At 35.1% G+C, this 12,394-nt stretch overlaps 1 protein-coding gene across 1 annotated transcript in view; it reads right to left on the minus strand.

The window, feature by feature from the left end:
* The window catches only part of LOC137397342 (TNF receptor-associated factor 3-like), a 35,400-nt gene extending 23,695 nt beyond the window's left edge, over window positions 1-11,705 (minus strand). The window contains exons 1-6 of the mRNA XM_068083633.1: window positions 11,632-11,705; window positions 10,857-10,988; window positions 10,522-10,759; window positions 6,533-6,694; window positions 2,902-2,976; window positions 684-881 (exon numbers count right to left, since the gene is read on the minus strand). Of these exons, the coding sequence (XP_067939734.1) occupies window positions 684-881; window positions 2,902-2,976; window positions 6,533-6,694; window positions 10,522-10,759; window positions 10,857-10,988; window positions 11,632-11,705 (879 nt within the window). The remainder of the gene's footprint in view (window positions 1-683; window positions 882-2,901; window positions 2,977-6,532; window positions 6,695-10,521; window positions 10,760-10,856; window positions 10,989-11,631) is intronic.
* Window positions 11,706-12,394: the final 689 nt, after the last annotated feature.

Genomic DNA, 12,394 nt, shown 5'->3' on the forward strand with positions numbered 1-12,394 from the left:
ATGTACTAATCTGCGGATGGTCGAGTTCGCCATGAGAGACTATCAGGTGTGTTGATAAACCACAGAGAATATGTAGCTGCGCCATTATTCAGAAACACTTAAAGGTCATTGGTCGGTGCAGGTGTTGGAGTGTCGGTAAACCAAGCTGAATGTTACAAGCTGCCGTTTCGCCGAAAGCTATCTTTTATCCTAACCTTTAGCCATGGTGACAAATATGCAAAAGGGCAGATAAACATCAATCTTATTATAGTAAAGATTCTTTTTCTTTGCAGATTGGACTTTCCTTCTTAAAGAAATGAGAAATAGGTTTAAACTGAGATACAAGTGTGCGCTCTTATAACTTGACATAAAATTACTGTAATCACGGACTATAAACTGAGCGAAATTGAAAAAAAATAATGAAAAGTGGCTGATACAAACCAATAACACTGCAGTTAGTGTACCGTCATTAAATTAAAAAGTTATGTCTAGTTTTTTGCCTTTTTCAAAAACCAATGGGATGAGTTTCGCAACAGAATAGATTAGGGAATTTGCATGTATTGTATTGATTGAATAACGTAAAATCTCTGTAACGTCAACGTTCTCGGAACGAATAATTTACATTAAAGGAGCATCTCTGTACTATGAGCTGTGAAATTAAAGTCCCTCCCCTAACTTTACAACAAATAACATAAAATGCTCACCATGTCCTTAGTTTTGGCAGTTGCCTGCTCAACATCATGAATTTTAACAGCCAAAGATTCAAGATGCTTGTCCTTGTCTTTCTCCATGTGCTGCTTGAGTATTGGTACTGTTGCTGCCTCAAATTTACAGTAGTCGTAGAAGTGACATTTACCTGCTGCAGTTATGCAGGGCACGTGGATTCTCTGGTGTACCATCAACTATAAAGCACAAGATGCATAATTTTACTTGAAACCAAAAATGGCAACATAAGAAGCAGGAGTAGGAATACAGATGACACATTTGATTTTATTCTTGGAACCGCTCTGATAGCAATATCGAATAGTATTTATAGAGTGTCAAGTGTCATTTAACCGTATATGGTCTAGAAAAACTTCAGCTTATGTAATGGGTAGATCTTCAATCCAGTCGATGTTTACACACTTTTAATCACCACCATATACGGCTGTCAACTTCCTGTTATGATTTCCAATTATCACATCAAAAATAACCATATACAGTCATGAGTATGTACAATAATGATCACTAGACGAGATAATTCATTAAGAACTTTCAACAATTTCACTACACTAAACACTTGCTATGAGACAAAGGTGAAAAATACACATCAGATTCTTTTCATCTTTAATAATCATTAAAAATGTAATTCTATAATATCTTTGAAGTTGTAGCTTCAAAATTATGAAATAATAACCCTCAAAATATTTTATGATGAAATAAAAAAACAAATTGGTGTGTCCAATGTTTTTATAATTTACCAATCACATAATCACTGGGTTATAAGTAAACAAACTCTGGAATTATGGGGTTCAAATTAAATGTTTGTAAGTGCATTTAATCAACTCAGTTATACATTACTACCATAAATAACTCGACAGGCTAAATGAATGTCACCTTTATGAGACTTGTCTCCCTAGACTACTTTTTGATGCGTTAATGTTGCATTGGTAACTCATGAAATTTGGCTCAAGTAAGAGTTTAAGGTTCTGCACTTTAATACATTTTAAATAATATTTTCTTATCACTTGAATTTCATCAACAAACCTTTATTAAACCACAAACATGTGTTTTATTACAACATTCAGTGATATGGTTAACACCGCTAATATGAACAATGTAATGAACTTCATTGGTACAAAACAAATATAAAAAAGCAGACAACTTCATGTATGACGTCAGGACTTTCAATAACTCCAGTAATATAGGTAGTAATTTACAGAATACTTCTATGGCCAGTAAGCAGATAGCAAAGGTTTTACTTTCTAGAGAATTGGACAGTTTTAAAGGTCAAACAATGATATCCAGAGGTTGAGGGATAGCTAAGGTTGTTGTAAGTCTGAGAGCAGAGCCTACTTTCAATTATTGTAAAACCTGTTTTTGAACCCCAGCTATATTTGTATGCCACCTCTATTTGAGCGCCTCTATGGGAGAAGAGTTGAAAATGGAGCGCTACCCTTTAATCAAACCCCACTTCTAGCAGAACCTACTTTCAATTATATTGACTGTCAAGCTTTACTAAACACAAGAATATCCACTTGCACAAAGAACTGTATTTTAAGGAAGGTGGTAATAAATTTGGCTCGTTGTGATTCGAGATCAAGAACATCATGTTTCATCCGGTTTCCCACTCAATGTTTTATGACATCAAAATAAAGTCTACTTTATCTTTCCTATTGAATAGTAACTACCGTACTTTTCGGACTATTAGCTGCTACTTTTTTCTGATGATTTGAGCCATACGGCTTATATAAGGGTGCAGCTATTCTATGGCTTTTTCTTTGACCACTAGGGCGCATTAACCGTAATCTATGGTTAGTGCGCCTTTAGTGATGAAAGAAAATACGAAACAATGCCTAACGATACTGTTCCGTTAGGCACTAGATTAAAAAGCGTCGGTTAATACGAAATAGTGCCGTTAGGCACTGTTCCGTTTTAAACAGCAAAGTTGCCGCCGCATTAAAAAGCACCGTCCTGAGTTCTGCGGCCTAGACAAAGGTGCGGCCTATGTATTGTTTTATTATCGGTTTTTGGAAAATAAAGCAGATGTAGCTTAGATAGGGGTGCGGTTAATAGTACGAAAATTATGGTATTAGCCTCAAACATGCCCATTTATTAACAGTTCACTAAAGATAATAACACTATACAAATGATTTTCTTGATGGAATTGCTGTGAAATACGCGTTTCAAGGATGCCAAACAGTTACAATAATTTGAACCAACCTGTTTGCGCCTTTCAAATTTGGTACCACAAATGTTACACTGTGAGTCTGCTCTTTCACACTCCCCATAATGATCCTGTAAAAGAACCATATGAATTCATTCATGATAGTTGATAGTTGATTGATAGTTCTGCACATTGCATTTAAATTATTATCTGATGAAGCTGTTTACCATGAGCGCATCATCTACCTGGTAAATTACAAGTAGAAATAGTATGTCAATTTGTCCATTTAAAATGGAAAAGCTGAATTTAAAACGTATAATTTATTCACCTTAAATAACTCACTTTAAAACGCCAAAACCTGTTTTTATTATTATTTCAAAATCGATTTGAAGAAATAATTACTTTCAACATTGACAAAAATATCTGCTAAAATCTTCTGTCAAATATCAAGAACTTATGTATTTTTCAAGTGGACTGTAAAAATGGGAGCAATAGTGGAGTGTCTGTTGAAGGTTAACTGTAAAAGAATAATCTGTAAAAGAATAATCTGGAAAGATTTCCAGCCAAAGTATTGCCTATTGGCTAATATAAGGTTATGCGCTCTGCCGGGAGAACCAGATGTCCAGATAACAATGAGAAAGAAATGCAAAAAGTCCTGTTTTAGGTTTTCACAGCGCTGGAATAGTGAGGAGCCGCTAAGCAGTCTTTTAAAGTGATCAGTAGTATTGTGAAGAAAACTTTCAACCTCAAACCAATGAAACTATCCCAAATTTTGAAGGCACTACGTTTGTCACGCACGCACCAGATTTTTGCATACTGATAGCTTCTACGCAATAATGAAAATTTCACTGTGAACAACAGCCTGTACCCCAATGATTCTGGTGGGAAAACTCACAACACTACTGATGATGTCGATAAAAACATTCATATGGTAATTCAAATGGCATTTAAAAGGCATAACAAACTTCTGTTTTTCAAAAAGGAGGTGTGGCATAGCACTTTATGAGCTTTATACAATAACAACTTTCGCATACGTAGTTTGATTTACATCAAAGCAAAATTTAGATTTGTTCCCCCTAGTTTGCTCTTTACACGAAGGTACGTTCAAATGCTGCTGACAACTGTCTTGAATTCAGCGTAGAAAACCCTTTTTAAATGGGTACTTTCAGATTTCCTGTAGGTACCGCAGCAGGGAACACATGGTGGAATATGGTACCATGGTTACCGTGTAATAAGGTACCAATTTGAAATATCTACAAATATTGTTTGTCATATGGGTTATGTGGGTACATGGTATTCATTTATTTAAACATGCATATAATCAGAGACTTGAAGATATCTAAACGCTGTTTGTTTCCAATGACATGCCAGTGACACTGCAACTATTTACTGAAGATAAAATGCAAATTTAATTATTAAAAATAATTTGGTCTTGAGGAGCGTGTTGGGTTATCTGTAGCCTATAAGCATACCCTATTTGTCGAGAACTCACGCTATGACATTTAACAACATATAAATAGACAAGCCCGCATCTAATGTCAAGATAAAAGGCCTTCCTTATAGCATATTCCTGTATAACCAATCAATGCAACAACTGCCATAATGCTTTTACATTTCATTAGAATCTGAATGTACCATGTTTACCCATCCTGTACCCGCTACTCATAGGCCATCTAAAAACATCTGTACATGACAGAAGAAGTTGAACAACGGGAGGGTTTTCATAATTATTGTACTGTTAAATTAAACCCTTAAATTTCAGTAATTTCAATAAAGCTGAAATGAAAACTGAATAACAACAACTAGCCGACTTCTAAAACATCGCAGCAGAGATATAATATTGCCTGTCATGGTGACTGTCATCAAACATATTGGACTAAGTTCTTTAACCCTTTCGTGGGCGAATTTTCAAAACTAAATCAGACTCCCATGGGCGAATTAATTTTCCAAAAAATCAATTTTTTCCAAAATGTTCATACACTTTTCTGTGTGTTATTATGTGCATATCTCTATGTTTAAAGGTGCATATGTATACATGTATATGTCCATAGGCATATATATATATATTATAAACAAATAAAAATGTACAACATAAAATATATGCTTTTCATAATAATTGTCTATTTACGAATGATATTTTCGAAAGCATTCTCTTTTACAAAGGCCCACATCACAGTCTTTGCACCATGTACTTATTCGTGTAACAAAGAGCTCCCACAAAAATGTACTTCCTGGATTGACAGGCTCAAAAAACTTTTCAAAATACTCTACTGGTTGAGCATCTACTGGAGTAAATACTGGGCCTGTCACTGCTATAAACTGCTGAATTGTAGGAGATTTATCTCTGTTTATGTTGGTTATATTCTTCCAGGCACTGGGCATCACTCCTACTCACATCCTCATCATTACTGCTACCAGCCTTTTCATCACTGTCACTTTTAGATGTAAAGTCATTACAATCACAATTCAAACCTGATTCACTGTCATCTCTTGCTACTAAATCTAAAAAGTCACTGTCATCTCTGAATCTCTTAATAATTTCGGTACTAGTACTTGCTTTATGAGAATAATCTCGGGAGGTTCTTTTAGAAGTCGCCATGACGGTAAACTAAAGTCAAACTCTCAAAAAATTCGGTAAATAAAAGCTAAAACCGAAGCAAGAAAAATAAAAGTTGATAAATTATTTAGAACAATTTTCTAATTTTTTTCGAAAGTTTATTTATTAATCACTGCTAAAAACGATCGTTTTTTTTCAACCTTGAAGTCAATTTTTGAGACTAACTGAAACTACTATATCGTAGCTTGCTATTGATAAAAAAGTAAACAAAAAACGGCATTTAGCTAACCAGAAACGGCAATAATAAAATACGTTACCGAAACGACAAAAACGTCGCACTGCCCATTAGCAGCCGTATCGCAAAGCGACAAAAACGTCGCACTGCCCACGAAAGGGTTAACAATTGACCCCTAAGGAAACTACGTTCATGGTCTAAGCATCAAGACCCATATCAGCAGTAGGTTTCAATTTATGCAGTTATATTATGTCATCTTAAACAAGGCTCTACAACAATGTCAAATACAAAAGTGACATTATAATGATAGTTTATTTTCAGTTGGCTTCACGGAAAGGTACCTGCTTAGCTATAAAACAGTATATTTGAACAGAATTTCTAATATGTTGCCAATAAATAAAATTGAGCAGCAGAAAGATAAAGATAGCGTATAAGATAGGGTAAAGAATTAGATATTGGATGACTTGTGCATGAACTGACTTTCTAAGGTGACAGAAAACTTTCAAAGGTACGTGTTAAATCGCACGACAGGATGTACAGCAACAGACTAAACATTCAACAATGGTTGCGCAAAAACGCTACTCGGATAAAAAGTCTCGTCTGCTCCATATTCATATTCACAAAAGGAGCAGACTGATGCGGTCACACCTCCTTTAAGAAATATTATCATACGTTCGACGACTCAACCTTACCTTATTAACGAATTATTCAGCACCTGAAATTTCAGTAGAAATATACATCAACAGCAAACAGCACACAATCTCATAATAGCACACCAAAGCAGTACTAACCCCACATAAAGTTAGTAACAAGGACACTTTTTCTTACAAATGGAACAAGTAAAACTACCTGCCATCATGGACAACAACAAGCTGAGGAATAAGTCATTACATACTTCAAGTTGATTACGCTTGTATCTCTCTCCACAGAAGCGACAGGCAACAACCTGGAACTGACAATGTTCTAGATGTCTATCGAGGGCTTCTTTAGCAAACTTCTCTGGACATCCGGCATTGACACAGTGCACAGGGGTAAACCCGCACACGGCTACATGTTCCTAAAAATTGATGAGGCATTCATGGATTAATTTTTGTTCATTTCATCAGAACTTGATGACAGATGAACAGGACAAGTGTCTAATAAGTAACCTCACATGAACCTATCAAACTCTTCTTACTCTTCAACTAACATTATCTTTCACATACAAACAGGTTGCGCCCATCATTTCTATATAATCTTTAATAGCGAGACCAGAATATTAACAAACCAAATATGGCTCCCATTTGTAGTAGCTCTAAAATTGATTGTTGTGCTATACCCTATTTAAAAGAGAATCAAATTCCCTACAAGATAGTGCAAATAATTTTATAAGTTAAGATACTATAAAGCTTTTACAGTACAAGTCAAAGCACAACTCTTACCTAAATTTGAATACAGCCCACATTCTGGCAGTTATTGTATTTGCAACCAGTTTCCGATTTGGATGTCTATAGAAATTACCATAAATCCTTGTATATAAGCCAATTCAAGAACGCAAAACCTTTTAGCAAACTAAGGGTACTGTCTTATACCCGCGTAACTCTGATTAAAAGCAAATGAAATGCTACCTTAATTTTAACCACAACTCAAACCTTCAACTCAATTGTATTAGTAAAATCAAAACATAACAATAATGGTTACCAATACATTACCTCTGTTGCTATCACATAAACTTTACGGAGACTATTCGGTAAAACCAAATATTTCACATTCGCGCATATGTCAATTTTACTTCATCTGATGCCATAAAAAGGCAAAAAATGGGTTGCAGAATAAGTCCTGCCACTTTTTCTTCAGACTATCGTGATTGACAAGTTAAGCATGTTCTGAGGCAAATGAGTTTCTACGTAGCTGTAATACTTCTAATCATCGCGAAGAAAAAATCACCACAAAAATGTGCTTTTGCAAAATTTAGCGAAACTGAGGTTAGTGTGAGATGCAAACATGTTTTCCATTGACTCAACGCGGATGATTGTCTCCTTTCAATAAGCAGAGACACGATGGGCTAATTATACAACTACTCACCAATCAGAAACGTCTTGTATAAAGCATGCAAAAGCCGAACCATTTCCACAATCTTTTGCTTTGATAGGTGTGCATACGTCGCGTTACAATTTATAGGGTCAGCTTATATGCGAGATGGGCTTAGAAGCAAGCATATTCAGTATATATTTTTGATGTCTGCATAAAAGTCTAGGTGATTTTGCTAACCAGTCAACAGATATAAAAACTGGTGGCTGAAGGCAATATTCATTCAAATACTGTATGTTGATGCCTTTCCATAAACTGCCTGTCTGACAAGCATGCAAGGTATTTATCAACTCTAGCAAGAGCTCAGCAGCAATTGGAATTTAAAAGTTATCTCAAATTATTTTGTATATATGTATTGCAATAAAATTTAAATACAATAACAATCGCGCAACTCGGAGTTTGAGCTGTAAATACAAAACACTCCAACATAGCTGACATAGCTATGCTGGAGTGTTTTGACTATGGCTTCTCTGACATAGCTGAATATTTCACCTGCCGACACATATTTAAGAAAGTTCTTTTATATAAATAAAGTCAGCAGACTTACAGGCAGAATTAGAAGCAAAATACTAAAAACAATACATTTGTCAAATAAGCACATTCATGATTGGAATAAGTGAATTAACTTTTTCAAAAGCTGAATTATGCGCTAAATTATCAAATAAGCATTTGATTAAACTTCATTAATAATTGATTTAATAAATTATTTGCAGGAAAAACTGCATTAATCATTTAACTTAGAAATAACACACCCAACAATTTTGCATTAAACTGCTAATTGATAACTTAATATGTAATTTAATGCAATTATTATTGTGCATTATTAATGGACCAAAACCATGGTTGTTATATCTGTTGACTGTTTAGCATCACCTAAGGTTTGTACACAGACATGAAAACAAAATTCTTCTAGAAACAAACCAGCAACAGGTTGTAGTTACAAAACCTATCAGAACTAAGCTACATGTATATGGCAATTTAGGTAGGAACCGTGCTTCAGCTTAAAAAAGGTTATCTTGTTTTCAATTATACAATTATCGGCATAACTTTGAAGAGAATTTTGTACTCTCTTAAATTTTGTACAGCAATCAGTTTTAGAGTTGCTGCAAATGGAAATTATTTTTGTTTGTTAACTCTTTGAACCCTAACGACCCGTATTTCGGCATTGCATAAGGTATGTCAAAATCCTTAACGCCGGAATTCCGGCATTCACATGGCTCAGTTTACAAAAGCTGTTTCTGAGTAACAGCGTAAACTAATCAAATTAATTCTTGCATAGGATGTTAAACCAGAATTTTCACTTCCACTTGTAATAGCTTTCAAATATCTTTACCTACTTCCTTCGTTATAATAACAAACTTTATTAGGACGTATTGTGATAAAATCAATACGATTTGATTGTTGGTAGGTCATAAATGATTGTGATGCAAATAAAGAATTTTATGATACTAACTATAATTTTCTAGTATATTTTGAGTCATGAAATGATGATGAACACGTGCTCAATGAATATTATGCTACTGTAAATGTTTTTATGAGTTTTTTAAAATCTTACGAACTTTTATAGTTTAAGCCCGAATAATGGTGAAGTACTGTTTTTTTCTGTTTGATGACATTTTCAGAGGGTTGCCCGACTTTTACCAAATACCAAATACAAGTGTTTTACCAAATATCATTGTATTATGAGCTCGTTTAGATATACAGACGGTTCCCAACCTACGAACGAGTTACGTTCCGAACGATTGTTCGTAAGGTGAATTTGTTCGTAAGTTGCTTCAGTGCTATATTAGTAGGGTAACCAATAAAGTAAAGGCCGGCAAATTCCTTTACAATACGTACAGTAAAAATAAAAAAGTTCTTTGCGCACTGGAGATACGTTCACGCACTTAGGCGCTGCAACGAACTGGGCAGAGAAAGGTGGATGCTGGATTGGGCTTCTGAGTAGTGCCTATTTCCGCCGCTAATACGTCGGTAATACCGTCGGTATTAGCGGCGGACATACGCGCAGACCTGTTCGTATGTACGGGTTGTTCGTAACTCGAATGTTCGTAAGTAGGGAACCGTCTGTATATATATATATATATAATAAAAGTTGAAAAACTTTGAATCGTTGGACAGATTTCCCAGGGTTACTGACACGCACTGAAAAAAACGGCCAGAGTTCAAAGGGTTAATATTGTGGTCTCTCTATTTGAGATTATATAAAATGGTCTGTTTGCTAAGAAATCTGCGGCGGTTTCGTGATGGCGGCGATTAACTGTTCGTTTTTGAGCTTTTAAAAGCTTGTAATCACATTTCCACATATTTTGCGCCTACAACACAGCAGAGTAAGAGATGGTGAATCTTTTGATACCAAATAGCTGTAATGCGAATTTTGTTGCAACTCAAGCTTTAACCTTCAATTTAATGACTGTACAGTAAATGTGGTATATATTAGTTGGTATCAACAACTTTTCTCTTTTTATCTTATTACTTTCACTAGGGTTAGGGTTCATTGTCCACGGCTTGAGATGATGTAATAAAAATACTCTACAGAAAGCAGTCAACCACGGTGCCTATAACTTTATGCCTGGGTGCCATCATGTACTGTTACCATCATAAAAATAACCATAGTTCCACAATGGTGAGGAGTACACAATTGGAATCTGAACGCCATCTGCTGCTTCTTCTTTATAGAGAAGACAAAAGCTAACATATATAACAGCTTACTTGAGTAGTTTGAAATGGTTTGACAAACTTTTCTTAAAACTTCAAATTATCTCGTTTGAAACACGCTATAAAAAAGTTTCAACAGTTCCGCAGAACAATATTAACCTTCAGTTTCCTCCACGTGGGAGTGTCATCACAGCCAAAGGTTCGATGAGGACAGAAACATTTCTCTCTGAGAAGAACCCTGTTGCTAGCAGAGTCTGGATTAATCTGATCTCTACGAAGACCGTTTTGTTGACAGGGTTCCTCAGGCAAGTCCTCTTCATCAATATCATCATGAGGCAAGTTACAGGGTATCACATCTTCTGAACCGAACTTCCTGTCTATGCAAGCTTTACATACCCTAAAGCAAACGGAAAGTGTAATGTTACTCAGCGCTGAGCCACAGAATCTTCAAATTTTGGGCAAAATAAAATCAGAAGAAACCAATGGCTAGCTACCTGTTACCACAAATGGTTTGGTGAGGTTGAACGAGTACATCTGCGCAGATGCAGCAGGCATATAGCTTGAGCAGATACTCTTTTCTCGTGAATTGGGGACGAACAGAGAAGTCATCAGTCGTTGACGAAATGCTGACAATAGACAGTGTTGCAGTTAACATAGAAACTGAATCATATAGTTAAACATATAACACCATAAAAATGAAATACTATAATGTGATACAGCGAGGATATATCAATACAATTACCGTACAACTTCTATGGTTTAGCTCAGAAGCAAACCATACAACCAAACTATATCGTTGCGTGGTATATAGATAATAATAATAATAGATGACAATACTACATATCACCGACAAATAAAACACGCTATGATATCAGGGTTTACGAAAACGTTAAACATGTGTGGCTGGAATTACTGGACTGCACTTACGATTAACTGATCGGTTTAATAGAATAATACTGTCTATGATAGATTGTCTGCAAACACAGTAATAAATTACTAATACAGATACTGAGGTAGTAATAATAATGAAGGAGAGCAATGACTTGAGCCTTCATGCTTATTGAAAATTTAGAAAATCAATTCTTATTAGTAGGATGCGCTGTGTCACTTAAATTCTATAGTAGGTAAAAGATACCGGGGAATTAATTCATTTTGTTTTATTTATGAATTGACCCTGAAGGCTTGCTCGAGCAAGCATGTTAACTTGAGTGCCCATCTCTGTGCTAAAGAGAGGTAAAATACTTGAAGGACCAAAAAAGAAGAGTTTACCTGGCTTGCTGTGCATGCTGATGCTCACGCTGTTGTTCTGTATCCATATAAGAATCTGAAACCCCTGCAGCCATCTGTTTGGAGGTCTACCAAAAAATTGTGCCGATCTCATTTGGAGCTAGCTAATTGTAAAGCTAAAGATAAATTTACACGAAAACTACAGTTTCAAGGTTATTAAAGCTTATTAACTCAGTAGCTTATTATTTAAAATGCAAAAATATAAGTTGCATTTTTTGTTGAAGTAATAAACACAAGAAGCTTTTGAATTAACTCAGTGCTATGTTGTGCACCCAAAGCAATTTTCTCATTCGAACCTCTATAGCAGAAGTCAGAAAGCTTTTGACTGAGAGAGCAAAAAAAACACATTTTTCAAAATGTAATTCTAGGAGAGCTATATGTACATTTTTAATTTCAAAAACATAAAATGAAAATGGAAGATCAACAAATTTAGTTTGAGTAATTTTAGAGTATGAAAAAACTAGATGTATTCTGAACAACAATGTTCAAATAACAATTATTTTAGCCATCTTCTGGTTTGAAGGGTTTACCTTTCGATCTAAAAATGACTCATGCGGTCTCTGTGCGGCCAGCACAGAGTGGAGTATAGAAAGCACTAAAAACTCTTTGCTGCGCATGCCACATCAAAAAGATGCAAATGAAAAAATATTTTTAATAAATCGATGTTATTTTTTATTTTGTTATTTGCTACGGTAATTTCAGCAGTATTTGTAATATTATGTTAATTAAATTAACAGCAAAATTA

This window comes from Watersipora subatra, chromosome 5 (genome assembly GCF_963576615.1).
Source record: "Watersipora subatra chromosome 5, tzWatSuba1.1, whole genome shotgun sequence".
Classification (NCBI taxonomy): Eukaryota; Metazoa; Bryozoa; class Gymnolaemata; order Cheilostomatida; family Watersiporidae; genus Watersipora; species Watersipora subatra.